This window comes from Podarcis filfolensis, assembly GCF_964270895.1.
Source record: "Podarcis filfolensis genome assembly, chromosome: 17".
Classification (NCBI taxonomy): Eukaryota; Metazoa; Chordata; class Lepidosauria; order Squamata; family Lacertidae; genus Podarcis; species Podarcis filfolensis.
Window position 1 is genome coordinate 3240166 of NC_139621.1, and position 27356 is coordinate 3267521.

Consider the following 27356-nt stretch of genomic DNA (forward strand, 5'->3'; position numbering starts at 1 on the left):
GGGGGGTGCAGGGGGGCCCGGCCGCACCGGGCGCAACATGGGGGGGGGGCGCTCGCACTCGCAGCTCTCTGCCCCTACTAAAATCCACAGGTTAGGGGGCGCAAATTACTTGCCTTGCCCCGGGTGCTGACAACCCACGCTATGCCACTGGCACTAATTAAAAATGTTACAACAACAACATACTGGTACTATTGAGGCTAAGTATGTTAAAATGGTAGGGTAGGATGGTAGCAGTCCAGTACATCTATTACCCTACTACTGAAGCTAAATAAAGGTTTAGTAGTAGTGTAGTAAACGGACTTAGCCTTTGTAGTATGTTATTTGCTATAGAAAACATAACAGTAACAGAGAGTAGCAACAGAAGGAGATGACTGAATGACTACATAGAATCATAGAATCATTTTAGAGTTGGAAGGGACCAGGAGGGTCATCTAGTCCAACCCCCTGCAATGCAGGAATCTTCTGCCCAACGTGGTGCTTGAACCTAGGACCCTGAGTTCCTCCACCGCCAAGGAGCCGTACTTACCGCACGCCATGCCTAGTGGTCAGTCCCTGCCCTCTTTGCCCATCTGCCTTTCTGACGTTTCTCTCCTGTGTTAAATAATAACATTATATCTGATAGCAGGCTCTCTAGAGGTGGGTGACTGGAAAAATGGACGACGTGGAGGTGGCGGGCCAGATTCTGCCTGGGCATATCCGTTAAGGCATAGGTAGGCAACCTAAGGCCCGTGGGCCGGATCCAGCCCAATCGCCTTCTAAATCCGGCCCGGGGACCGTCCAGAAATCAGCGTGTTTTTACATGAGTAGAATGTGTGCTTTTATTTAAAATGCACCTCTGGGTTATTTGTGGGGCATAGGAATTCGTCCCCCCCCAATATGGTCCCCAAGGTCTGAGGGAGAGTGGACCGGCCCCCTGCTGAGAAAGTTTGCTGCCCGCTGCTGCGTTAAGGGCACGGAGCAGGGGCGTCTGTGGGCAGAAGGCTGGAAGAGAGCGGAGAGATGCTCTGGCGGGAAAGGACTCGGCGAGGGAGACGCGGGACCGAGGGGGCTGTGCCCGGTGGGGCCAACGAAGCGCGGCCGAGACCGGGCGAGGCAGCAGGGCGGGCCGGCACCGGCGGGCGGCGGGGCACCGGCGCGCCAAGAGCGACTGGGGCGGGCTCGGAGTCGCCTCCCCTCGCCTCGCCCCCTCCCCGAAGTCATCCATATTTATCAGGCGGCGGCGGCGGCGCGTCCCCCTCCCCTCCCTCTGGTAATCGGAGCGAGGGAGCGAGGCAGAGCAGACGGCGGACCAGCGCGCGCGCTTCTCCGCGGCAGAGAGCGCTGCTCCTCCGGGAGGGGACCCCGGCTGACCCCCAGCCAAGCGGGGCAAGCCGACCTCCCAGCGCCGCGCCCCCCCCCCACGCCGCCGCCATGCCCCCCGGGGGTTGAATGGGGCGCAGCGAGCGGAGGGCACCCCCAGCCTCCCTGCCCAGGGCTATGCCAGGGTGGTGGGGGGGCCGGGAGAGCGAGCGCCCCGCGCCCCCCACCTGTAGGGTCCCCATGAGCTGACCCTCCTCCCAATTGCGAGCCGCCGCCCCCCCCCCCGGTGCCGCCCCCTCCCGCGGCCTCGCCATGGGATGTAACATGTGTGTGGTGGAGAAGCCTGAGGAACAATATAGGGTCATGCTGCAGGTAAGGGGGACCTCGCGGGCGGGGGGGAGAAAGGGGGCGGGAGAGGAGAAGAGTTGGGGGTGGGGGTGACCGGCGGGAAGCCCTTCTGGGAGGGGAGGGGAATGGGGTTGGCTGCATATGGGGTAGGGCGGGGGCGATAAGGGGTTGCCTATGGGGGCGCGTTTGTGGTACTTGTGGGGATAAAAAGGGGGCTGGGGCTCCGGGGGGTTGTCTGGGGACAAGGAAGGCTCGGCAAGGCTGTCGAGAGTTTCCAGGGGTTCCTGGATGGTGGGGTTCGGTGGGGCGGGGTGACTGTCCTGGACGTGAGAAAGAGCCCTTTGAATGTAAGGGAGAGAAGGGGTGGGGAATGAGGGGGGGCACTGGGGAAAGAGAAGGCGGCCTGGAATTATTGGAGGGGGGGCACATCAGGGGAGGAATCCCTGATTTTCTGGGGAGGAGGTTCTGTGGCATTGGAGGGGGGGGTGATGCTGCAGTGGGGGAGGGGAGCAGGTAGGGGGAGGTTGCCTAGCAACTGGTCCCTCTCCAACTCCCCCCCCCCATTTTCCCATGCCACACAGTGCCTGAAATAATGGGGAGGGGGCTTGTGCGAAAGAGAAGAAAGAGGAATTGGGAGGAATGGCAAAGGGCCGCTGAGGTGGAAGCAAAGGATGGGGAAGGGTCTGAGAGGGAATGGGACAGACTCACATGAGGGAGGCATTCATTCACCACCAGCCCCCCCCCCATCCATTCATCCATTCATCTCCACTCACTTTCCATCCCTCAGTCCTTGTATGGTTCTGCATCTGCTTAACCCGCCTGCCCTTTCTCTGCCTGTTCAGGTATCTATTTTCAGACTCTCTCCCTTCTTTTTGTCTGTGTCAGCCCCTGTTCATTCATATCTTTCTTTTCTGCTCACTCTCTCCCCCACCTCCCCTCTCTGCCCATTTATATATTCCATGCATCCTGGTCTCCCGTTCCCCTCCCCAGATTACAGGTACAAAGGCACTTTCCTACATCCCCAACTTGGTCCTGTCAGATCTGTTGGCTGAGGCTCTGGGACTCAGGGCAACAGAGAAAGCCTTGAGGGAGAATGAAGGTGGTGTGTCTAGGCTCAGGAGTAGCCAACATGGTGCCCCCCAGATGCACTCTCTCTCTCCCCCCCCCCTTTCTGTGTGCATGGCCATCAGTATATTTGCCAGTGTGCATTGTACTGGCTATTGGACATAACTATAGGTTTACATGTTCTTGTTTGCACAGTAAAGAGACAGTATCTTTTCTTTTTGGCTTGCTTTTTAAATCTCTTCCCTTGGTGTTTATTCATAGACAGGCAGTGTACAAGTGGCAAATAAGCCTGCCATGTGTAGTGAGAGAAATGACCCCAAAGTTATGGTTTATGCTATATAGGTGCTCATAACATCTTCGCCTACTATCCTGACACCCCTCCTACTTATATATATAGGCAATGCCATGTATATCTGCCTATTCAGTAATACATATATTTACATACACAGAGAAAGCATGCATGTTTGGGTCTTCTAGACAACGGCGTAATATTGTAAATGAGTCTTTCAGATATTGCAAATGGGTTGTTGGGAACAGGTGTTTTTTTTTTAAGTACCAGATTTCTGGACCAAAGTGGGGAGGGAATTACCAGCTGGCATTTTGATGACAAAGACATCGTGGAGACATTATGGAGAAAATGCATGTACGAGGAGCCCCCATCCCACACTAAACATCCATCTCTGGAAGCACCCATCCTTTCCTTTGGGCTGTTACTTGAACACTGCAACCAGTAATCTAGCAAAGAGGATTCTGTTGTGTTGACTAAGGAAAATGGGAGGTGACTGCTTTAACGGTGTTTGCCTTCAAAGTTTCCTCTTCTTTTGAGCCATGTCAAATAAGTGCCTTCTTTTTGCCCTGGCAGTCTTTGTATTTAGTCTACCTGTGTGCAAGGTCTACTTTAAAGGGATGTGTATGTTCTTTCATAATTCCAGTTCAGTTTTTAATAGTGGGAACCAGATTTCCTTCCAATAGGGAAGGTCAGATTAGCTAATGGTCTCATTAAAATATTTTAAAGCAGGGATGAGGAACCTCTGGTCCTCCAGATGTTGCTGGACAACATCTTCTGTAATCCCTGATCCCAGGGCATCCTGGCTGGGGCTGATTGAAGTTTAACAATATCTGGAGGACCACAGGTTCCACACCTCTGTTTTACAGAGAAGGGCCAATATTGTTATGAACTAAGCTTTTGGTTCCAAAACGTACTTATTATCAGACTGAGATAACCAGAAGTCATTCCTTTCTTTGTCTCTTCATAACAAAACCAACTAAGTGTGCATCACTATGTAAGAGGAATGGGGAGAGGCTGAGCATTGTCACATGAGAGGTGCACAGGGGTTCTTGCTGTTTCCCACCCCATCTAACTTCATCAGAAGCCCTGCTTTCAGGTTGAGTTTCCAACAAGTGGAGGGGCAGGGACAGACCTGAAGAACTGAGGCTTCTTCTGCACCTCTGCTTTGCATTGTCTCATCTCTTGGTCACTTTGGAGAATGGCCATGGGCCATTTATTTATCTACCTGTCCTGCCCTTTATCACAAGTGATTCCAATACTAGCTACAATAATCTCTCTGTGTGTATATATATTTGTCCAGTTTAAATGGTTTTGAGTTTTCTTTGGTGGTATGCATGCTAATTCTTCCAAGCTAAGCTGTAAGCATAGTTATTAAAATTTATCAATAGCATTTAAAGATTCATCTTGGAAATGAGGCTCTAGATTAAAATTTCTGCCATCAGGAACCTTTTCAGAAAACATTTGCTGATTCATATTCTTATGGCTTCATTTACTAGAGTTTGCTTACATATTCAGTCTAGTGCACAGGAAATCAAGGAAGCTCAAAAGTAGAAATGCATTGACTAGACAGATTTTTGCTTATTTAATCAAGCAAATTTTAGAAAGTTGAAGGATTTGGGGGGGGGGGTTTGCTCCTGGCTGTGACAAATGTGGGTGATCAGAAATAATAAATAACAAGTTTCACGGAGAGCCAAGTAATAAGTTCTGAAATACAATATTAGCGTTAAATTGTGAATTAATAATGGCTGGTTTTTAAGGGTTGCTTCACACTTTCTCGTTTTAATGAAGACACTCTACCTATAGTAGCATATGCCATAGTTAATGGGTCAATTTCTCGCAGACACTTAATTTATCACTTATAGATGAAACTTCCAAAGATCACCAAGTAACACGTCCAGGGATATGTCCAAGAACTTCATTGTGAAATATTCTTACGATTATGAGGAATTTCTAATGTCGTGACATTTGCCAGTTTTTATAAATTTCCATACTGTGTATGAGTAGACCATTCGTAAATGCTTTACAACTCTATCTTTGCCTTGTGAGGGACGTGGTTGTTGTTCCTGTTTGACAAATGAGGGACAAAGGCTGCAGGATAGTGAGTAACTTACTCATGGCAAAGACAGATCTGGAACGCAGGTTTTCCAGGTTCACCCTGGGCTCTGACAGCAGGCAAAATGCTTCTTACGCTTTGGAGTCCTGGGATTTGGGAATTGTTCCTGTCAAGTTCATAGGTCATTTGTTATCAAAGTGCTAAGAGTGATCTGTGGGGCCATTGCGAAGGGGTGTGTTTTGAGTCCCTCCCTGCCTGGGTTGATTCCACAGTGCCTGTTCACCACCTGCTAACAGCAGCATCAAGTGTAAGACTTCACATGCATGTCTGAGCAATCACAAACCAAGTATCGCAGCCATGGAGCTTTCATAGCACCTTGTACACACGGCTTTCTCAGTGGAGCCAATTCACGTAGTTGTCTGAGTCACGAAACATTGAGTAATCAAGTGGCGAGCCGCCAATGGACATACAAACAGGAGAACTGACTTCTGGTTTCCATCCGCATTCCAGGGGCTGATGAAATAGAATTGTGATCTTCTCAGGCTCCTCCCAGTCAATACAGGACATCACAGGGGAACCTGTGGCCTGCCAGGTGTTGTTGGACTCCCATCAGCCCAAGACAACATGACCCATGGCCAGAGATTATGGGAGTTGTAATCTAACAACACCTGGAAGGCTGCTGGTTAGTTAATTCTGATCTTATTGACACTCCCTAGTTATAACCAGTGCTTTTTTTCCAATGCTTTTTTTCAGGGGGTTCTCAAGGTTACCGGCATCTCTTGTTGTTGTTGCTGTTGTTGTTAAAAGTGTGGCACTTACTGTAACAACTGCATGGTCAGTACTGGCACCTATTTTTTCTAGGAAAAAAGCACTGGTTATAACAGACACGGGGGTGGGAGTGGGCTGTGGATCCATATTTCTCATTGGTTGATGGTGGCTACCTACTGGCCAGCAGGGCTACCCTGTTTTATCTACTTTTGCTCTATGTTACCTTCCTTGTGCATCTTTAAAGCACACAATATGATTTTCTTGTGCTTCTTACCCTCAGATCCAGGATGTGTGAGATTCAGTAGCTTACTTAACTTGGGAGTTTATAGCCGCAAGATGATGGCCAGGTAGCTTTACAGCACTGGATTTGGGGTGGTACCAGCCGTTCTGCCACACAGGATGCTGAACTGAGAGGGTTAATAATAATAATAATAATACCAAAATCAAAATCATATGGGTACCTACTGAGAAGAGCCATAAAAAGCAACTGTACCAAAAGGAATTATTGTGAAAATAACTAATTTTGTACAAACTTTGTCCTCACTTCGGGCACCATGTTACCAAAGTCTACCCCTGATGGCTTTTTAAAAAGGAGGCTTTTAAAAACAGGTTATTAGAAGAGAGGCCTAGCAAATGGTTACTAGCTATGATAGTGAAATGTTCATTCAGTATATTTTTGAATGCCAGGCATCAATGAGCGATGTTGCTTTCACACTCTGCTTTTGAGTTTCTCAGAGGCATTAGCTTAGCTCCATTTGAAGACTCAGATAAGCCTCCTGTCACCATTCTGACTTCAGGAGACTCACTAGGACAACTTTTGTCTAGTATGATGGTTGTCTGTCTCTGGTAAAGGAATTTTTGCAAATACAAGGCTGACTGGTGATGTATTTTCCACAAAGGGCATACATGTTGGTACTTGTGGCTTAAGAGTGTCATGGTCTGAGTAGAGGATTTAACTGCTTTATTGAGGATGTCACAGAGAACTTCTCTGAAGTTGTTGCATAAAGAGATGGGATAGAGAAATGCCTGGTGCACGGGTTCTCTGAGAAACTCAGTTGGATGAACACCTCGTACAAAAAGACCAAAGACAACAATGAAATCACATGCAAACTAGGTTAGACACAAAAGACCAAGCACACCTGTAGAAATGCACACAAAGCAGGTGAGATATAAACCTAGTGACATAAATACAGTATATGCCTTGTCTAAATTTGAATAGTTACATAATCAGTGCCAGACACAAAGAGAAATGGACAAAACAGGGCATAGCTCCTTTTATCAGAAGTCGATGGGATGAAAATAGAACCATAAAAGTGTGTAAACACTGTTCCTCTTGCAATATTGGCTAAACTCTTCTGTGTCTCTGTGTGTGTACACATACACACATTGCTCACACCAAATAATTACTTTTCCAGACAGTTCTTTTGCAGACACTTTCTGTATGGACACCCACACACCAAGACCAGACAAAAACAGAGATCTAAATATAACACACACACAAAAACACACACACCCCAATAGTAGTTACACATGCAAACAATGCCATATGTCTACAAAGTCACAACTGCTATGATTCCTGAGATTTCATAGGTGCTACTCACATACAGGGTTACATTTCTACACTCCAGACCCAACCACATTTCACACAAAAATAATTAAATGCCTTTTCACCACCACCCCTCGCTTGCACGCTCTCTGCTGCAGTGGGACAAGGCTGTGCATTCTAACGCTGGTCACTAGCCAGAGATTCTTGCAAAAAGGGGAATGGGGGAGCTTTTGGTCGGAGCTAGGAGGAATCATAAAATATAAGAAGCGCCCAAGGCTTCAGAGAATACATTAGAGAAAAGGCTCTCCAGGAGGCTTATAGAGTCGGGATCTGGAGGGAGGGGGAGAGGCGGGGAGAGTTGCTGGAAAGGCAGTTTGGGAAAGATGAAGAAGAAAAGAAACACACAAAGGGAAGCTGTGGGAACCATCTGCTGAAGGCCTGAGGCTGGATCTCATTCCAGACCTGCCTGCAGGAATGTGATTAGCATTTGTTATAAATTCCTGCAGGGTCTTCCTGAGGCAGAGAACATCTTCCTCATTCCCACCCACAGCCCCTCCCCAAACCACCAGTCTAGGGTCTTCGTTTCAAGCTTTTAAACATGCAGCCTCATTTCTCTACCTTATAGCCCTTTGGATTCCTCATCATCAGTTTACTGCTCCCGCCCCCCCCCCTTCTCAGTTATTTTCCACTCCGGCCCACAGCTCTCCCTCTCCAGTTCTGGGGGATGACCCTCCATTTGAAGAGGCAATCCATCTGCTGTCCTGGTGGCTCCCCCCACCCCATATTTCATAGTGGAAGAGGAAATGGGAATTAATGATACCCTTGACTTTGAGGAGAGGGAGTGGGGAGGAGATTTGCTCAGCTTTTGATCCCCTTTCCCCATATTTTCCTTCTCCCCAGCTGCAGATGCCTGTATCAATCACTCTAGTTTCCATGGCAACTGCAGCTGCAGTGATGGAGAAAGAGAGGGAGACGCACACAAGACTGTGCAGCAAAAGGCAACGCAATACACAGAACTGCTCTGCACATTGTATGAGGGCACACACTGTACAATGACGCACCTACAGATGCATCAACCCATGACGCATAATGAAGTGGTTCTTGTGTAGGTTCCCACAATAACTACAGTCTGTTGAGTAACGTGTTGAGTTACGTGCATGAGAGAGCATTGTGCATACAGGAAACTGGGCGTGTTGTCATGGACCTTTGGTGAGACAAAATGGACCACAAACTGCCAGGGTTTGGAATAGGTAAGAGTTTGACAGCCAGTATCAGATACTACCTAGTCCAGGGACAACCTGAATGACTTTATTTCCCCTTCAGGTTCCCATCTGGAAAGGAGGAGTGATAAAATGGAGATTAAATAAATGTTTGAATGAGGGGTAGTGGAACATTTCATGATCTTTACGTACTGATACTTGAGAGCATCAGGGATGTCTTGGGTATTTGCTTGTGCTGAGGCAAATCACACAACTGTACAAGGGTGGTTTTTTTCTTTGGGTCTTTAATTATGTATCAGAAATTCAGCAGGCAAAATATTTCTTAAGCTTTAGACAGAAATGTTCAGAAATGATACACTGACTGAATTTCCTCTTATCTTGCTGCTGTTAAGAACTTAGGCACAATTCCAGAAATTTAAAAAGCTGGCAAGTACCGGTATATCTAAAAGCATAGGTGATCCACTGTGCCATAGCCTTAGGGTTGCTCATGCTATTGCCACAATTATTCTATGAGCTGAAGTACTTGGGCTTAGCTACATAATCAGATAACCTGGGATAGCAACCCTCTACTTTGTTTTGGCCTCTAACTTGCTTCTATAATTGGGGGCAAATCAGCAACTGAAGTGAGGTTAAAGGCAAGGAGCAAGTCAAGGGCTCTGGAATCTCTTCCACCAGACATGCAAATGCTGAACAGAGTATAGAGTTCTCCGCAGACAAAATTTAACGGAGTGGTCCAAGATAGCAGGGATTCAAGTCCAAAATGCACCCTGGCATTCTTTGTCTATGTGTAAACAGATACTTCTGCCTCAGGGGATAATAATAACCCTGTGACAACCTTTGAAGCAATCTCTGAATGTGTAAGCAAGTCCCTTATCTTATTTTACTGCCACTGCTGTAATGGCTTTTTTACATGATCAGTTATCCTGTGACAACATCCCCTGAAACAGACTCCAATTTGTTTACAGGCTCATGAGGCTGACAGTCAGTAACCCCTGGCAAGATTAGGGCCCGTTGCCTCCTGGCATGTCCTGGAACAAAGCTGTTGTGTAAACCAGGAGTTTCAGCCTTCAAAAAGGCCCTCCCTGTGTACACACCTATCCTATATGGTGGACAGATGACAGGGAACACAGAGTTCCTCCTGCTGCACCTTTAATAGATGTGCAGAAGAGGGAAATTTAGCAGGTATGACTTCCATCTTCCATTCTGTATAAAGGTGCAGGATCATTCTTCTCCTCTCTTCCATCTGGCCACCCTAGGTGATGGAGCCCTGAGGTCATGGAGCAGAGCAGGGGTAGCCAACATGGTGCCCTCCAGATACTGTTGGACTGCACCACAATCCCTGGCCTCTGGCCATGCTGGCGGAGGGTGATGGCAGTTTGGAGGGTGATCAGCATCTGGAGGGCACCACATTGACAATCCCTGGTGTAGAGACTGTATCATTTCACTGTGTGTGTTGGGGGGGGTCCTTTTTTCCATATTCCCTCCACTGGGGGGTGGAATCCTTCCAACCCTCTCTCCTATCTCCTGCAGCACATCAGGGAGAAGAACTGTGTCCCAGTCTGCTCCTGCCTTGATTAGTTTTCTATTTGTAGGGAATTTCTTAGAGGGGAGTCTTTGAAATTTTGGTGTGCCCCCCCCCACTGTGCTTGAAATCATTTACATTGGTACAAGTCATTCTCCCACTTCAGGATTTTGCTACCTTATTCTTACTTTGTACAAATTGGCCAGGCCTCAGATGGCTTGAAACAAATTCATGGAGGACTGATTGATTTATCTGCAAAGATTTATAGACCGTCTAATCCTAAAACTCTGTAAATGGTGTACACAAGTGCTGTATCAGTGATTGTCCACTGTGATTGCTAAACAGAAGCTCCATGAAAGAGCCACATCAGTGGTACAAATCTCAGGTTCAGTCCCTGCAAATAGGGCTGGGAATGGCCCTGGAGAGACGCTTCCTGTCAGTGCAGACAATACTGACTGGTCTGACTTGGTATAGGGCAGCTGCCTATGTTTCTGTCCATCTGAATCCCAGTTGGTGGTAAACAAAGGAGCAGGTTTTCCCCAAGATGGCCTGCTGTTCGGCTCCAGCTAGGCTTCCAGCCAGATTTTGTGGCAGAATTTCCTTGCCATTTTTTTATCTCAGCACTTGGCTCTTGGTCCTCACTAGGTTTTAGGCCTGGTTTGGTACCAGAATAGAAAAACGGGTACCTTTAAATGGCCCAAAGTGTTCAGGGAGGAGGTGTGGCAGGACAAAATATGTAATTCCTTAGGTGGGTAAACTCGTATTGAGTAGGCAAGTGTCACTCCTGTTACAACAATCTTGAGGTTGCTTTTGCTGCCACAGACTTACAGGTAGGTAGTGTTAGAAACTCAGATATATGAGCCAACCGCCAAATGGCACGTTAATCAAAGGTTAGGGTTGCCACAATAGAATGTTTAGGCGCCATCTTTTTTTACAATGAAATTTATTATTATTATTATTAATTTTGTTTATATACAGCTTTATATTTTAAAGAGAAAAATATCAAAGTGCTTTACAACAAATTAAAATATCAAATAAAGCAATCCAGAATAAAACAAATTCAAGCTTCAAGGAAGATATTTCAGATCCTTCTCTAAGAGACATTTTGCTTTCCCCATATTTATTTACCTACCTAATTTATATAGCTGCCCCATAGCAGAAATACCCTAGGAAGCCAGTTTGGAGTAGTGGTTAGAGTGTCAGACTAGGACCTGAGAGATCAGGGTTCAAATCCCCACTCAGTCATGAAGCTCACTGGGTGACCTTGGAGTCAGTCATAGCCTCTGAACCTTCCTCACAGGGTCATTGTAGGGATTAACCAAGGTGGGGGGTGAACCATGTACTCCTTGGAGAAAAAGGTCAGATATAAATGCAATAAATATGCTCTTCCGCTTATCTGCTTAAGAAAGCTGGAGAGGCCAGTCAGGTGGAGATGTCAGATCTGCACATGGTCACAATTGGACCTTTGCCAGTAGCAAAGCACACCTGGCGCCTGGGGGATTTCTGACACTGCTTACAGTGTCAGTTCCCTCTGGAACCCCTGAGGTTAGAGTTGACAGAGGAACCTTGCCAGAAGAGAAGTTGGCAGTCCTAGACATGAGTAGTAGGTCTGTCATATTTTCTGGAAGCATCCCATGCCCTTAACAGCTGCATGATAGACAACAATTATTCAAGTTTAAAACTGGCCATTGTCTGGCATGAGAAGAGTGTGGCTTGGATCACTGAATGATTGAGTAGGCAAACAAAATAGTTGTCGTTGTTTTAAGTATAGGATTTGGAGTGTGCAATTTGAATCACAAGGAAAAGAGGTGCGTTGATGGAGTTCTAATTGAACCCTTTCCCTGCAAGATTTTTATGTGCAAAAAATGGTGTTTATTTATTTTGCTGAAAGCGTATTCACTCAGATGAATCCCCAGCTGCGGTCATAAGTGGTTGTGGTGTAACTCACACAGATTTTCCATTTCAGTGAGAACTAGGCCTACCTCAGAGGGTTGTGGTGTCGGGACAAAATGAAATAGCTTTCTATAAGCTGCACTGAGCTTCTCTGTGGAAGAGTTAGACAGAGAAATAGTGTGACTTAAGATCAGTGCACCTGTCAACTAGGATGCCACTGGTTCATAATATCCCTGGGGTGCCCTTGTTTTTGGTGGTTCTCTCCAGAATGATTGGAAACTCCCAATAAGGAGTTTATTCATTTCGTGTGTGTCTTTGCTGGTAACCAGTCCTTATGCCAGCAGTCAGCCAGGTTGGCCACTGGCTCTCATCCCTGGTGGCTGTCCACCATTTAAGTAACCCAAAATGTAATGCCTATAGATCTGTCGTCCAGGTAGGACTATACAGTACCTGCCCTGACTGGTAGTGGACATTCCAGTACTATGCGAAGGGTCCCTCAAAGTCTGGTACTAGCCCTGATAGTAATTATGCATAGGAAACAAAATCCTGATAGACAACCAAAGTATATTTTACGTGAATGAGAGGTCACTGGTCACCAATGGCTTCAAGTTATAAGAAAGGAGATGCCGACTAAACACCAGCAGTTTGGCAGTGAAGCAGACTCCCTCAGGAGGTTGTGGACTCTCCTCCATTGGTGATTTTTAAGCAGAGGTTGGTTGGCCATCTGTCAGGGATGCTTTGGTTGAGATTCCTGCATTACAGGGGGTTGGACTAGATGACCCTCAGGGTGCCTTCCAACTCTACAATACTATGTTTCTATGAAATAGGGTGTGTGTGTGTCTAAAACTGCATGATCTCTCTCTCTCTCTCTCTCTCTGTGTGTGTGTGTGTGTGAGAGAGAGAGAGAGAGAGAGTGTTTTCAAGCACCCCGATGCACTGCACTACTTTGTAACGCTCAGTTTGAAAACTGACATTGTATTGTAGAATAATAAGGAGTTATAAAGGCCACAAGGCATTTCTCTTTTATCCTTATATTTAAAATAATTAAAGTACTTGTTGCTAGAATCTCTTTATCACAGCATGTTTGCAGTGAGCCCCCTGACATTCTACTTGTTTTTCCCCACTAGCTGAATGGCTGGACCACCAATAATTTGCCATGTTGAAAGGTGGCAATGCCACTGTCAGCTGGGAGAAGGGAACTCATGTTTGTGCCGTTCTTACCATTAGAATGAAGCAGGTGCCCCAGGCAACAGAACTTTGGGTATATATGCAGGGCAGCAATATCAGGTGGACCTGCCATTCTCTTCTGTTGGAGGATGGAGCTGTGTGTGAGCGCCAGCCATGTAGCCTGTCCTTCACCCCCTCAGTTATATGCAGCGGAGGATGCCCTCCTGTTTCCACTTTTGAAGCAGGTTTCCACCGTTGGCTTCTGTGGGTTGAATGGGGATGTGCTGACTGGTCTTCAAGCAGCAAAATGTCTTGGGCAAACCTGGTCTGAATGGGTGTGTGAAAGACTGAAACTGCATAGAAGGAGGAGGAGAATCAGCTCTAAGCAAGCATTGCCCAGATGGGATGTGGGGAGATGTGGAGGCCTTCTCTGCAGGAGGGATTGTTTGTTACAGCGTGGTCAGCTGTGGAGGAGTGAGCTGCAGGTTACACATGGCAGATAGGATGATAGGATGAATGCTCAGATTTCTTGAAGAAAAGGCAGCGAGCCAAAACCTTGAGCAGATGCAGAACCCAACATGAGTGCATCTCTTACACATCCCTCAGGAGGGAAGGGAACCACTCCAGGAATAATGTTATCTGAGGGGGCGGGTTGGAATTCTCAGTGGACTGGTGAAAAGAAGCACCAGACTTTGGACCTACAAGGCTCTATCGGTCTGTCTGTCTGTCTGTCTGTTTCCTCCTTTCCTCTATAGGTCAATGGTCGGGAGTTGTCCCGTCTCTCACAGGAGCAAACCCTTGAAGCCCTGCGGTGCTCCAAAGAGCCTCTGGTCATCCAGGTGTTGCGGCGCAGCCCCCGCAGCCGGGGTGGTGCCAGTGAAGGAGCTGCCCCCCAGGGGGACCCCACAACATTGGTGGACAGTGGAACTCAGACAGACATCACCTTTGAACACCTACTGGGGCTAGGCAGGATGCACCCCCCAAGCCCCCCAGCTGTGACTTTGGAACCTTATGGGCTGCCTGATCTGTGAGTGCTCCCCCAAGCAAAACCTTCCCCATTGCATTCGCTCTCCATGCCCTCCCATCAGTTATAGCCCCATGGTCCCTTCGTACTACTCTGTCCTTTTACAGTTGCCAGTTTTTAAACTAGTCTCTTTTAAAGAACTTAGCAGCACTGAGATAGACTCAGCTCTGTCCATGTTTTTCAACATCTATATGAAGCTGCTGGAAGAGATCATCAGGGGGTTTGGGCCAGGTGTTCACCAGTATGTGGATGACACCCAGCTCTACCTAATTTTTAAATTGGAACCAGCGAAAGCAGTGAATGTCCTGTATGACTGTCTGGAAGCAGTTGAAGGATAGATGGCGGCTAACAGATTGAGGTTGAATCCTGACAAACAGAAGTACTGTTTTTTGGGGACGGGATGGGCGGGTGTGGAGCACTCCCTGGTCCTGAATGGGGTAACTGTGCCCCTGAAGGACCAGGTGCGCAGCCTGGGAGTCATTTTGGACTCACAGCTGTCCATGGAGGTGCAGGTCCATTCTGTGTCCAGGGCAGCTGCTTACCAGCTCCATCTGGTACGCAGGCTGAGACCCTACCTGCCTGCAGACTATCTTGACAGAGTGGCACATGCCCTGGTTCTTCCCCACTTGGGCTGCAGCAATGCGTTCTACATGGGGCTACCTTTGAAGGTGACTCAGAAACTACAACTAATCAGAATGAAGCAGCAGGACTGGTGACTGGAAGTGGCCACTGGGACCATATAACACTAGTCCTAAAGGATCTTCACTGGCTCCCAGTACGTTACTGAGCACAATTCAAAGTGTTGGTGCTGACCTTTAAAGCCCTAAATGGCCTTGGCCCTGTATACCTGAAGGAGCATCTCCACCCCCATAGTTCAGCCTGGACACTGAAGTCCTCCTCCGAGGGTCTTCTGCTGGTTCCCTCACTGCAAGAAGCGAAGTTACAGCAAACCAGTCATAAGGCCTTCTTGATAGTGGTGCCCTCCCTGTGGAACACCCTCCCTTCAGATGTCAAGGAGATACATAACTTTTAGAAGACATCTGAAGGTAGCCCTGTATTGGGAAGTTTTATATATGCTGTAAGCAGCCTAGAGTGCCTGGGAAAACCCAGCCAGATGGGTGGGGTATTAACACAACAACAACACCTGAATGCCTATAAATGTCTTCACAAGAGCAGGCCAGTCCATTTTCCTTATCAGCTGGCAACCCTGTTCACTCTCATATGATGAGCCTGTTTTCCCAGCATCAGGGCTGTGGAGCCTTCACAGCTGCTCTTGGCTTCTTGAGTTCACTTTTCCTATATTATGCAGCCTGGCTAAAAAGCACATGCATGTACAAATGAAATTCCCTCACCCCTGAGTTAACCACGGCCACCAAACCTCGTGTTTCAAGGTCCCAGGATCAAGTTTTCACATCTATTTTGCATGTGCTGAATGTTCATGTGCAGACATTGCTCTGGGAGTTTTCTAAGGGTAACAGTGGTCCTGAGTGGCAAATGGATGCTTCACCTAACTGCTTTATGCCTTTCCTTCTTCACAGCCCCTCAATTGGGCATGAATATTATGACCCTGTAGAATTCATGGAAGGAGGTGCCCCAGAGACTGAGCGGGCAGAGGAGCTGGAATATGAGGTGAGAATGTGATGAAGCTGAAAGAGGCAGTCTCTGGGTTTATATCCACAGATCAGGAAGCAGGGCCTGGCCCCCTGCCAATTAGGCAGAGCGAGGCAAACCATGTCAAGTGGCCCATTCTGGGTACCATTAAATGGCAGCACATTGCTCAGTTATTTAATGCGGTGCTGTGTTTCTACAAGACATTCAGCCTCAGGCTGGCTGCACAGAGCTGCAAGGTTGGGCATTGGCAAGGATGCCAAGGCTGGCAAAGAGCCTGCCACCCTAGAGACTGCCATTCTCAACTTTGCATAGAACTTTGCATATATAGAAGAAGTTTTAGCTGGCAAATCTCACCCCAAAGTTGCCTTGCGCAAGGGTCCCCCAAATCCCAGAGCAGGTACTTTCCACAACATATAGCCTTCCAGTGAGGAGACTGGTGGCACTGGGGAAAACACTGAGGTGGCCTGTGCTCTGCTTGTTTGCTTCTCATTGCTTCATATCTCCAGTGAGCCCTGTTTCATCCCTCTTAGGTCAGGTCCACATGAACATTTGCTTCCATTTAATAACCACTTGCTGCGAGTTCAGTCCTATGTTGCCGAGAGGCAGCTTGGAGTGAGGAAAGAGCTGAAGTATGGTCTCCTGAGTGCCACCAGGATTGTAACCAAAAGGGGACCAGTGACAAACAACAGGGGGCTTCAGCATACTCAGGAGAATCTGAAAATTTGTTAAAAGTACAAAGAAGTTTTAAAAATCAATTCTAAGGGGGTAATTCCACAGCTCAAAGAGGGCTGTGCATGCTCAGTAAGCACAATAATAACTGGAAAAGAAAAACAGAATCAGGGGAGGAAATGGAATGCCCTGCTTGGGGGAAATGGCTGATTGGAACCCTGAACAGGAGCATTCCTGCTCTGGAGGAAGAAGACACTGCAACAGTTTGTCACCAGCCCCACTTGTTCTCCTTATCCTTAAGGGTTTTGCTCATATAGGGGCTGCACCTACACTCTTCCTGGAATAAGCTTGATCTATGAGGGGCATCGTTCACACATTAATGATGAACACACAGGTGTGAACTGATCCTAAGGTGGTTATAGATGGTTCCACTTTGAGCGTCGCTCAACTACCAAGCAGTATATAAATTTAAATAATGGTAACAATGACCCCTGTAGAAGATCTTGGCACTATTTACCTTTGACTGCAAACCTAGGAAAGGATGGGAAAGTTAAGTAGGGCCGATTCAGAGAGACTAAAGGGACAGTTTAGCTATGATTTTCTACCTGGGCTGACTGAATGAAGCATTAAAATGTACTTGAGAAGGTCTGTGAAAACGAACCTTCTTCTCCTGCCTTGGCTCAGGGCTTGCAACCGTGTGTGACTTTGGCTGGTGCTTTCTCTATCCCACAGGAGGTGGAGCTGTACAAATCCAGTCACCGGGACAAGCTGGGCCTGATGGTTTGTTACCGAACTGATGATGAGGACGATGTAGGCATCTACGTTGGAGAGGTGGGGGAGGGGGCAACTCTTGGTGGGGTGCGATGTGTGGCCTGGGGAGGCAGAGGCAGGCAAGTGGCGGGAGGAAGCTGCTGTCGAGCTTTATGAAGCCGTGGAGAGCAAGGAGCTCCAGGTTTCATTGCTGCTGCAGCAGCAGGAGCAAAAAATAAGCCTGTATGAGAGAGAGAGGGAGGGAGGGAGATTTATTTGGGATTGGGTTAAACCAAGGATGGGGAACCTTGCTCACCTCCTGTCTATTAGCCGTGCTGGCTGGAACTGATGGGAGTTGGAGTCTGGAGGGCCACAGGTTGAACTCTGTCTCTCCACCTGCTGCAGTCTGGGTGCTGCTCAGGGTCCCCGCACTCCTTTTAAAGAGCGTGCGGAGCATGTGTGCGGCTCTTTAAAGGGAGCGCTGAGCAGAGCCTCCCGCCTGCATTCGCTCCATAAGATGCACACACATTTCCCCTTACTTTTTAGGAGGGGAAAAGTGCGTCTTATAGAGCAAAAAATATGGTAACAGCCATGCATGTTCATTGCATTCATACAATCAGCATTGCCTCTACTTTGCCCCCAAAGTCAAGATTCCAGGAGCATGCTTTTGAATATAACCAGGAGTGCTACCACGCCACCACATAGTATGATCTTAAATTACTACAAACCACTGGCCCTAGTAAGTGTGGTGTTAGCTGCATATGCCCAAGGAACATTAGGGGCTACTGTGTGGGGAGTATCCCAGGGGGCATCTTTGGTACTGTGGGCTCAAAGCACAGCTGAATTTATAGCTATTGTGAAAAGAGTTGGAGGCAGGGAAAACAGAATGCACCAAGTTATCACCACAGAAAGCCAGAGGTAGACTGTGCCATCTGGAGAACCCAGCTTAGCTGAAGATGTCAACTTAAGACATTTTCATCAACTGCTCCCTAAAGCTATCAGTGCATCCTGGCAAGGAGCTCTTCAGTAATTAATGGAACTGTTTCTCCTATCTGTTGGTGCAGTTGTGAATAATTTTTTTAGGCAGGCATGGAATTTGCAAGACACTTGACTCTAAATCGTTTAGGTATTGCATTTTCATTCTAGCACCCATCCATCCCTCTACCCTCTGTTTACCCTCACAACAATCCTAGCTGGTGATTGGGCTGAGAGAGGGTATGACTGGCTCAAGACCACCCAATGAGTGTCGTGGAACACTGAGGGATTTGAACAAGTGTATCCTTGCTATACCAGTGTGCAGCTGGCAAGGCAGCCTTTTAGAAAAGAGCAACTTCTGGAGATCAACTAGCATTAGATGGAGAGTTAATTTCCATACTGTTCCATATCCTGTGCTGCATTGCCTAGTGCTGTGGCACACACTCAGGAGAAACAGGCCTTATGCACGTACTTCTTCCAGGTCTTAAGATGTAAGAGAGCAAAGCAGAATCAAGTTCCAGCTCGCGTCTAAGGGAAGGGATTTTAGGTCTGGTGTGTGCTACAGTTATGATGATGGACGGGTCCTGGGTTCCCTGTTCAGCATTCAAAGATTAGTAGGTTCTTAGCAGGCTGGAAGAGAAACTAGGAAGCAGCATACTTAAGTTCACCTCCTGACGCTCATTTAATTTTTCTTACGCCAGGTAAATCCTAACAGCATTGCTGCCAAGGATGGGCGAATCCGGGAAGGAGATCGCATAATCCAGGTGAATCCTGTGGGCGACTGTGGTGGGTGTTAAGAAGGATAATTTAATGCACAAATTTAAACTTGCCCATCTATACATTTCCTCCAATCCTAGATAAACGGCATGGAGGTACAAAACCGGGAGGAGGCTGTAGCAATTCTCACCCAGGAGGAGCGGACAAATATTTCTCTGCTGCTGGCTAGGCCTGAGACTGAGGTGAGAGGTCTTTAGATGCATGACAAAGCAGAAGGTGAATGGAGTAGGGCCAAAGCTCAGTAGCAGAGCACAAGGCTTGCATGCAGAAGGCACCACGTTTAATCTCTGGCATGTTCAGGTAGGGCAAGGAGAGACTGGGGCAAGTTATCTGAGTCTGTGTAAGGCAACCTCCTCTGGTCCCAGAGTCAGAGGATGGGGAGATAGGCTGCTGGATCAAACCTCAGCTGTTGAAACCTGTCACGTAAGAAAGAAACTTGCAGCTGTTTAATGTGTTTCAGGGAACAGGTACATTTGAGTGTCTCTTTGCTTGCTTGTTATGGAGCTGCATGGAAGTAGGCTGTCTCCTGCCAATGTCCCTTGCAGTCTGGGGCGTGGAGAGAGAGGCTCAAAGGGACTGGCATATTTATTGTTTGCCTTGTCTGACGCTGAGAAGGAGTGTGAGTTGCTGGTGAGCCTTGCCTACTCTTATTTAGGGGTGCTTGTGAAATCCTCCCTATCTGAATTTCTCACTCTTGATTTTAAAATTATGAATAAGCTGCCCTTGTTTCCAGAGCAGCAGTGATGCATTAGCAACCCATTCTTCTCCTTTTAACACACACACTATATCTGGACTTGGGTCATATGCCTGTATGTCCACAATTGGCTGCAGTTTTAGTTGCTTTCTCCCTTTTACAACTGCACATTGGTTTTAAATCACAGCACAAAATAATCCTTGTGCAATCAAATCAGGATTCATTTTTGTACTGATTTATATTAGTAGTGTATTTAGGTGCTGGTCCATGTTGGCAATTCTGTGGAGATATGCATTGAAAACTCTGGCAAACTGATCATGTGCCAATTCCAAACATAATTTTATAATTTTTAAAAAATTAAAGCAGAAAGCAAGTAGGCAGATCCAAACTAAGGACAGAGGCAACCCAGGTAATAATATTGGAATATATATATTGGGAGCTGCTGCTCTCCTCTAGCAGGCAAAAGTGGATGGCTACAGAATAATCAAGCCATGTCTGATTTCAAACAGCCGGTGCTTCGGCTGTCAGCCAGGACAGGGATGGATTGACATTTATGCAGCAGCAGCAGCTCCTCCTCAGCAAGTCCGTTTCCATAAGCCCCCCAAGCCCCTGCCCTGGTGAAAGAAGGTGGGCTCCCTTTATATCTCATTTAGTTTGTATTACTCAAGCCTATATTTAAAACTTCAAACTGAGGATGGAGCAACATGTTGCAAGGCAAACACGTAGGATCCTGAACCTTGTTTGTTAGCCTTGTGAATTAGTGGGTGAAGGATAGTTTCAGCGGCCACTCTTTCCCCCTGCCCATTCCCCCCCCCAGGCATTTTGGGTGGTATCCAACTGCCATGTCCCATCAGGGCAAGGATTTCTGCTTCTACAACCCGCCCAACCCCTGTGCACACCCCTCCCAAAATCTGTTCCAAAGGGTTGGGGGAACTCCTAGAACAGATTTTGGGGGGCTTGAGGGAAGAAGGGGATCATTTCCCACAGCGCAAGCAGAAATCCTTGTGCCGATGAAATGAGACACTTGCCATTACATTTAATTCCACCCTTCATTTATCCTTCATTTATATTATTATCCAGTCTTTCCACAAGGGATGGACTTTGGTCATCTTTGGTGTTATGGCACCCTGAATTTGGCAGTCCCAGATCACTCTTCTCAGTTAGGGAACTTCTTAATTTGTACGATCTGAAGAAAAAACAGAGTATATCTTCTCAATTTTGTGTCCCCTTGGCTCAGCACCCTGTGGGACGGAACCACCTGCACCGCCCTAAATCTGGTGTTGCTTCCACCAAGGAGCTCACAGCAAGATATGTATATGGCTCTTTCCCCCCACCCACCTCCATTTTGCAATTGCAACAACTCTGGATGGTAGGTTAGGCTGAGAGCCAGGGGCTGGCCCAAGGATTTGAATGTGGATCTCATTGATTCCAGAGTTACCCAAAAAGCACACGCTTTGTAAAACACATTTGATTTCACTCCCTTACTGACATATTGCACTTGTTTTGGAAAGAAAAAGTTCATAGTGTGTGAATTTGATGCAAGGACACTTGGTTGGGGCTCATTGAAGCCGGGCCAGGGATAGGGAACCTGGGGCCTTGCATAGGTTGCTGGCCTACATCTCCCATCATCCCTGACCATTGGCCCTGCTGGCTGGGGCTGATGGGTGTTCAACAACATCTGGAGGGCAACCAAGTCTCCAGCCCTGGGCGAGGCAGTGGAATTCCCAGCCATGTTCACTGTTGTTCTCTTCACCCTTCCAGTTGTCCAAGCGTTGGAAGGACAGTGACCGTGAGGATTTCCTGGATGACTTTGGCTCTGAACACGAAGCCGGAACAAAGCCCCGGCGGCTCCTTTCTCCACCAGACCAGCAGGTGTGTGGTCTAGAAGGGGAAGTGGTGGGTAGTCAGCAGTTTGCTCTGAAAAGCAGTTGGGGTGGAGAACCAAGAGTTCTCTCCTGGGCAACTTTCTGGGGACCAGAGGCAAAAGCAGATGGGAGCAACGGATGAGACTTTCATCTTTGTAGAGAAGGCTAAACTCCAAACCCATGAAAGCCAGAGGTTTCTATACATCCCCCACAAAACTCCCCAACCTCCATCCAGGCAGGCAAGAGGCATCATCACCCCTCAAAGAGATTTTCCAGCCTGGAAAAGGCACTAAAGGAGGGTTCAGAGCAGGGCCAGAGAGGAGGGCATCCCAGGGAGAGGGGTGTGGCCTGAGGAGCGTCCCAAGGGGAGAATAGAGAGGAGGCCTGGGGACCAGATTTAGCTTCTAAGCATGCAGTTCCCCTCCCCCACACTAGGATATTGTATGTGTTGCAGGATTTTGAGACACAAGAAGCAGCAAAGGGTTAACTCTGGGGTACATTGTATTACCTGATAGGGAGTGACAGGGTGGGATCATGTACAGATAGAATGTCTAGAAAAGAAATTCATCATGTGCATTAAAGGATAAGCTCACTTTCAACCGATGGGGAAGCTGCTCTAGGCAGAGTCAGACCTTTGGTCCACCTAGTTCACGATTGTGATGGGGAAGCTGCCCGCCAGACGCAAAGCACACCATATCCCATGGAGCTACAGCCCTGACTACTGCAAATCCCAGCTGACTCAACCTGGAATGGTCATGGGGGTGCTTAGATTGGCTGCCAAACTTTCATTTCAAAGGTTTGCAATATGACGCGACGCCTTTGCTTCCACTTGGCAGGAAGGTAGAAGCCTGTACTTTCACTTGGTTTGGTAGTCTCCCTGCTCCCGTCTCTGAGCAGCAACAGATCTCTCAGTTTATTATGCACTTGAGTTACTCGCTTCCATTTCTCTATGTCTCAGCTTACGCATTACTACATAGGTCAAGATCTACCTGCATGTTGCTGGATGAACCGCAGTAGACTAGCAACAATTTCTAACTCCAGGTTGTTTAGCAATGACTTAAATGAAAGGCTGCCCTGTCCCTGACTCACAGACACTGGATTAGGTTAGGATCCCTGCTGTGTTGCAACTTATACAGTGGCCACCCCAGTGTATAATAGGGTGTATTAGAGTGCAGGAGGGAATGGGCTTCACACACATACCCCTCAGGCAGCATTTCGTCCTTGCACCTGTAGAAGCTTCCTTGCCAATCAGGGGTCTGTCTATGAGTCACACAAAGGTGTCATGTAGGAAATTGTGGGCCAGAAGCCTGGCATCAGGTGGTGTTCATGCTTTTTTCTCTGAATGGTCCCCTCTCCTTCCTTCTCCATAGAATGAACCCTTACAAGAAAAGCCTCCTGGAGACCCGGCCACTCCTCTGACCAACAGCCAGGAGCTGGACAGTGGTGTTGGCCGCACTGATGAAAGCACTCGCAACGAGGAGAGCTCTGAACATGACCTCCTGGGAGACGAAGCACCTAGTGCTGCCAACACCCCGGGAACCCTGCGCAAATTTGGGCCTAGCCTGCAGCCCCGCGACTTCCACTACAGCATGGACTCTCTGCTGGCAGGGGAGCCACCTAGCGCCGTGGGCACCGACATGATGCCGGGGCTTACTGACGAAGAGTACGAGCGCTACCGCGAGCTGCTGGAGCTAAAGTGCCACCTGGAGAACGGCAACGAGCCGGGCCTGGTGAGCGCTGCGCTGGACGTCAACCGCAACGAGGTGGCCCTCCTGGAGGAGGAGCTCCGCCACCTGGAGTTCAAGTGCCGCAACATCCTGCGAGCCCAGAAGATGCAGCAGCTGCGCGAGCGCTGCATGAAGGCCTGGCTGCTGGAGGAGGAAGGGCTGTATACCTTGGAAGGTGAACCGAAGAAACACGAGTTGTCCGACATAACCGAGCTGCCAGAACGCTCCGATAAGGACAGCACCAGTGCCTATAACACCGGGGAGAGTTGCCGAAGCACCCCCTTGCTGGAGAGCCCCCTGCGCCGCCTGGCAGAGCCCCCCAACCTCAACCGGACTGCCCCGCCTTCGCCGCCCCAGCCCAAATTTCGGCGTGAAGAGCGGGTGCGGCGCAGCCCCAAGGCAGGCGGGGAAGGCAGCCCGTACTTGGGGCGGCGGCAGCGGGAGGAGCCGCCCGCTCCTATCAGCCCAATGAGCTTAGCCAGCATATGCAAGGACTCTCTAGGGGCCAAAGGAGAGCCCCGCATGGAGTGGAAAGTGAAGGTGCGCAGCGATGGCACACGCTACGTGGCCAAGAGGCCAGTGAGGGACCGGCTGCTCAAAGCCAGGGCCATGAAGATCCGCGAGGAGCGCAGCGGCATGACGACGGACGACGACGCCGTCAGCGAGATGAAGATGGGGCGGTACTGGAGCAAGGAGGAGCGGAAGCAGCACCTGATCCGCGCCCGGGAGCAGCGGAAGCGCCGCGAGTTCATGATGCAGAGCCGGCTGGACTGCTTGAGGGAGCGAGAAGGCAGCGAAGCCCGGGGAGTGTCTGGCGAGGTCAACATCCTGGCCCTGAGTCACCGCAAAACCATGAAGAAACGGAGCCGGCGCATCCTGGACAACTGGATCACCATCCAGGAGATGCTGGCGCATGGCACTCGCTCAGCAGACGGGCGCAGGGTTTACAACCCACTGCTGTCTGTCACCACGGTTTGAGCGCATTGGGAGGAGCAACAGAAGGAGTTGCGGTGATGTTCTCCTTCCCTCCGGCTTTGCTGGAGAAAGATGACTAGATGGGCCAATCCTTTCCTCTGTTATCAGGAAGCTTGCTCTTTGAACACACCAAGGAATCGTTCGCCGTTTGCTGCCAGAGCTCCGTTGGGCTCTTTGAACCAAATTTCGAGGGGACAGGAAGCCCAGAGTCCCTTGCAGCCTTAAGAACCAGAGGGCAAGAGGGGCCACAGCCCCGATCCTGCATCCACCAGGAGCTTGCTGTGGAGAGGTCTGTCCCCATCCCGACGCACAGATTACCTGTATGGAAGGTGATTGTGCAGGGAAGCTCACTCACCTGACCCTTACTGAGAGCTTTTGCCAGCTTATCCCCAGCACATCACATTTGGAAGCACAAGGATTCAGCTGTGTTCCTCTCTGTGCAGTACGCGGAGCACAAGGAAAGTGAGGAGGCTCACCCTGTCCGTACTGGCCAAGGCCAATGAAGGCACTCCTCACCCCCTCCCCTTGGGATATTGTGACATCTTTCTTTCCTCTTTTTCTTTCTCTCTCTCTTTTCTCTTTTGTGGTCGTGGATCTCAATTCCTTTTTCATTTCTCTATTTAAATGGAAGCTTGGGCCCTGGCGGCTCATCCCACAAGCAACTGACCGTCCTCTTCCTGCATTTTCTGTCACCTGCTTACCCCGCCCCACCTGCCCCATGGAGAGGGGCTCTAGCTTAGTGGGGGGAGGGGGGAGAGACTGTGGAGCAGAGAGCTTGTGGTAAAACCCTGTATCCAAGGCTGAACTTGCATTGTTACAATAAAAAGAAAACTTTTTACTCATTGCAAAAAACCGTAAAAAACCGTTTCATGGGGGCTTTATTTTTGAAGCTTAGTGGTATAGAACACCAGAAAACAGCAAATCCTTTCACACCGTAGCACAATCCTACAAAACAGCCCCACCCACCCCTCACTTAAGGAGTAACATGCTGGCAGATACTGAAAATGGGGTTGCTTTGGGAAGAGAGCGCTGCAGAGCAGCTGAGCATAAGCAAAAACCCTCTCCAAATCCTGGTGGCACCCCACAACCAAGAGCTTGCAAGCGTCCCTTCCTGCAGTCCCTCAGGCTGCAATCCTGCAAGAACTTACCTGGGAACATGTTCCATTGAAGCTAATGGGGCGTCTGAGGAAACATGCAACTTATTTGCACAGTAAATAAATATTTATTATTCTAAACACCTCAGATAGATTTAACAGAGCAGCCACGTTTTACATGCATGAAGCCCTGGGCTTCATCAAAGGGATCTCAAGCAGCAGAGCTGGGAAGGGTTCTACCCCGAGACCTTGCAGAGCTAGTCAGAGGAGCAGTGAAGAAGCCCACAGGGAGATGGACTAATTGCTGCTTAGTGTATAAAGTAACTTAAACTAACATTTGACTCATTTTTAACACGACTGGATATGCAGTTAGTGCATATCACAGTGAAAAGGCTTGAAGCTGTTTTAGAACATGAACACAATTGTGAGATCAGATATGGCCTTGTGGCAAGAACCAGACCGAAGGAACAGTGAGCACTCACTCCTAATATAGGTTCTTTCCCTTTTTAAAAAAGTGTAATTGAAGGCTGTTTAATGCTCTTCTGTGCTATCACTGCGTAGTCTTATGGACAATATCTGTATTGAAAAATTGATTTATGGATTTTTACTTCCTTACCCTTTTGATGAACCCCTGAATATATGTATATTTTTGCATGGGCATAAATCCCTGCGTGCACTGCTCTAACAAAACTACAAGCCCCCCAAGTTCCTTAGGGAAATTCGTAACATTTAGGTTGGTATAGTACATGAAGTTTATATCACACACCTCAGTGAAGGGAGTGGCAGCTGCAGCCAGAGGATGTTTGTTTTACATTGGGTCCATACCTACTCTTGGTTCAATTAAGCAGTGGATTCTAGATGGAACATTCCCTCCCTACCCTCCCACACATATTTATTTTCTTTAGCTTTTGAATTTAGCAATCAAATGTTTAGGAAACCTTTAGTTACCCCCACTTCAAACAATATTTAACGTGAACTTGCATCGCATTCAACGAATTTTACATTTCGTATCATTGTAGCGGACTTCTACAATGGGCTTAGATTGCCTAGAGGGGACTCAAAAAACCCTCCTGAATTCTAACAAAGGCAAGACTCCCACTTCTTTTACCCTAGCTACGTCAAGACAAAGCAGCACTCAAAGTCAGTCCCCAAGTGCCTGGGAAGGGACCAAGACATTGAATGGTTAACAGAGCAATGTTAACTCATCATGTCAAGCAGGTCAGATATGCGGGCAGCCACCTGGAAAAAAACTCAGGAAGGCAGGGAAGGCCAAGCTAGTCTCAAGATGATATAGCAGAAGGAATATCTTCCTTTGCTTGCTCAAGGAAATGGCAAATGGGGACCTCTCCATAACCAGCAAGATTCACTGCCTTTCTAGGATCACAGTAGGATATTCAAGAGAGATACTCCCTGCAGCCCCTTTGTGGCAAGCTTTCCCTTACTAATCCGGCATTAGCACAACTTTAGAGCAATGGTGTAATCCCAGCCGCACTGCACTGGCTCACACCAGGAGCCGCTGTCATTAGGCGGATAAGGAGCTGTGGTGCGAATATTGCTGCTTAACAGGATTAAGGCAAAGAAAATGAGACCAAACCTCAGGGGTGGGGTAGCAGCTGCCATTGCAGCACATCCACACCACAGAGCCAGCCACTGCTTAGAAGACTGTGCTGCACAAATGGGTTCAGGTTCCGTCTAGGAGGTGGATTCATGAGAGGTGCTTGATCCTTATTCTCTAAGTATCCTGGCATCCTCAAAAGGCTACTTTTAGGAACAAGAAAAGGAGGGAAGAAGTCCAGAAGGAGCAAACATTTCCTGCCTGAATCCCACCTGGTTATCCTGAGCTGCACTACTGGTCCTTGCATTCTTCTCTCATCCCCCACTCCCTGCAAGAGCCCCAACAGCTGATTATTGGCAGGCCAGAGGGGGAGCTGCACTTCTGAAGTGTGATGCAGCTCTTGGTGGAGCCCAGTGTAAAGAAATCCTCACCCACCCCTGGAAAGGACAAGGGCAAACACACACAGCAAG

The 27356-nt window shown here is 48.3% G+C and overlaps 1 protein-coding gene across 2 annotated transcripts; it reads left to right on the top strand.

The window, feature by feature from the left end:
* Positions 1 to 1097: 1097 nt before the first annotated feature.
* PDZD4 (PDZ domain containing 4) lies at positions 1098 to 24640 on the top strand. 2 transcript variants are annotated; one of them, XM_083594251.1, is made up of 8 exons: positions 1098 to 1671; positions 13926 to 14197; positions 15733 to 15823; positions 17207 to 17305; positions 18901 to 18963; positions 19057 to 19158; positions 21432 to 21542; positions 22906 to 24640. In XM_083594251.1, exons 1-8 carry the CDS (start codon positions 1612 to 1614, stop codon positions 24238 to 24240), a joined length of 2133 nt encoding a protein of 710 aa, XP_083450377.1. In that variant the 5' UTR covers positions 1098 to 1611; the 3' UTR covers positions 24241 to 24640. The 2 variants fall into 2 exon arrangements, with proteins under 2 accessions (XP_083450377.1, XP_083450378.1); XM_083594252.1 differs by having other exon boundaries at positions 1211 to 1671; positions 17207 to 17284.
* The last annotated feature ends 2716 nt before the right edge of the window (positions 24641 to 27356 follow it).

Bases quoted from the DNA above. Each gene is read 5' to 3' on its own strand.
- PDZD4 (XM_083594251.1), top strand. From the start codon at position 1,612: ATGGGATGTAACATGTGTGTGGTGGAGAAGCCTGAGGAACAATATAGG. The intron at 1,672-13,925 runs GTAAGGGGGACC...TTTCCTCTATAG, and splicing joins AATATAGGGTCATGCTGCAG to GTCAATGGTCGGGAGTTGTC. The intron at 19,159-21,431 runs GTGAGAGGTCTT...TCACCCTTCCAG, and splicing joins TGGCTAGGCCTGAGACTGAG to TTGTCCAAGCGTTGGAAGGA.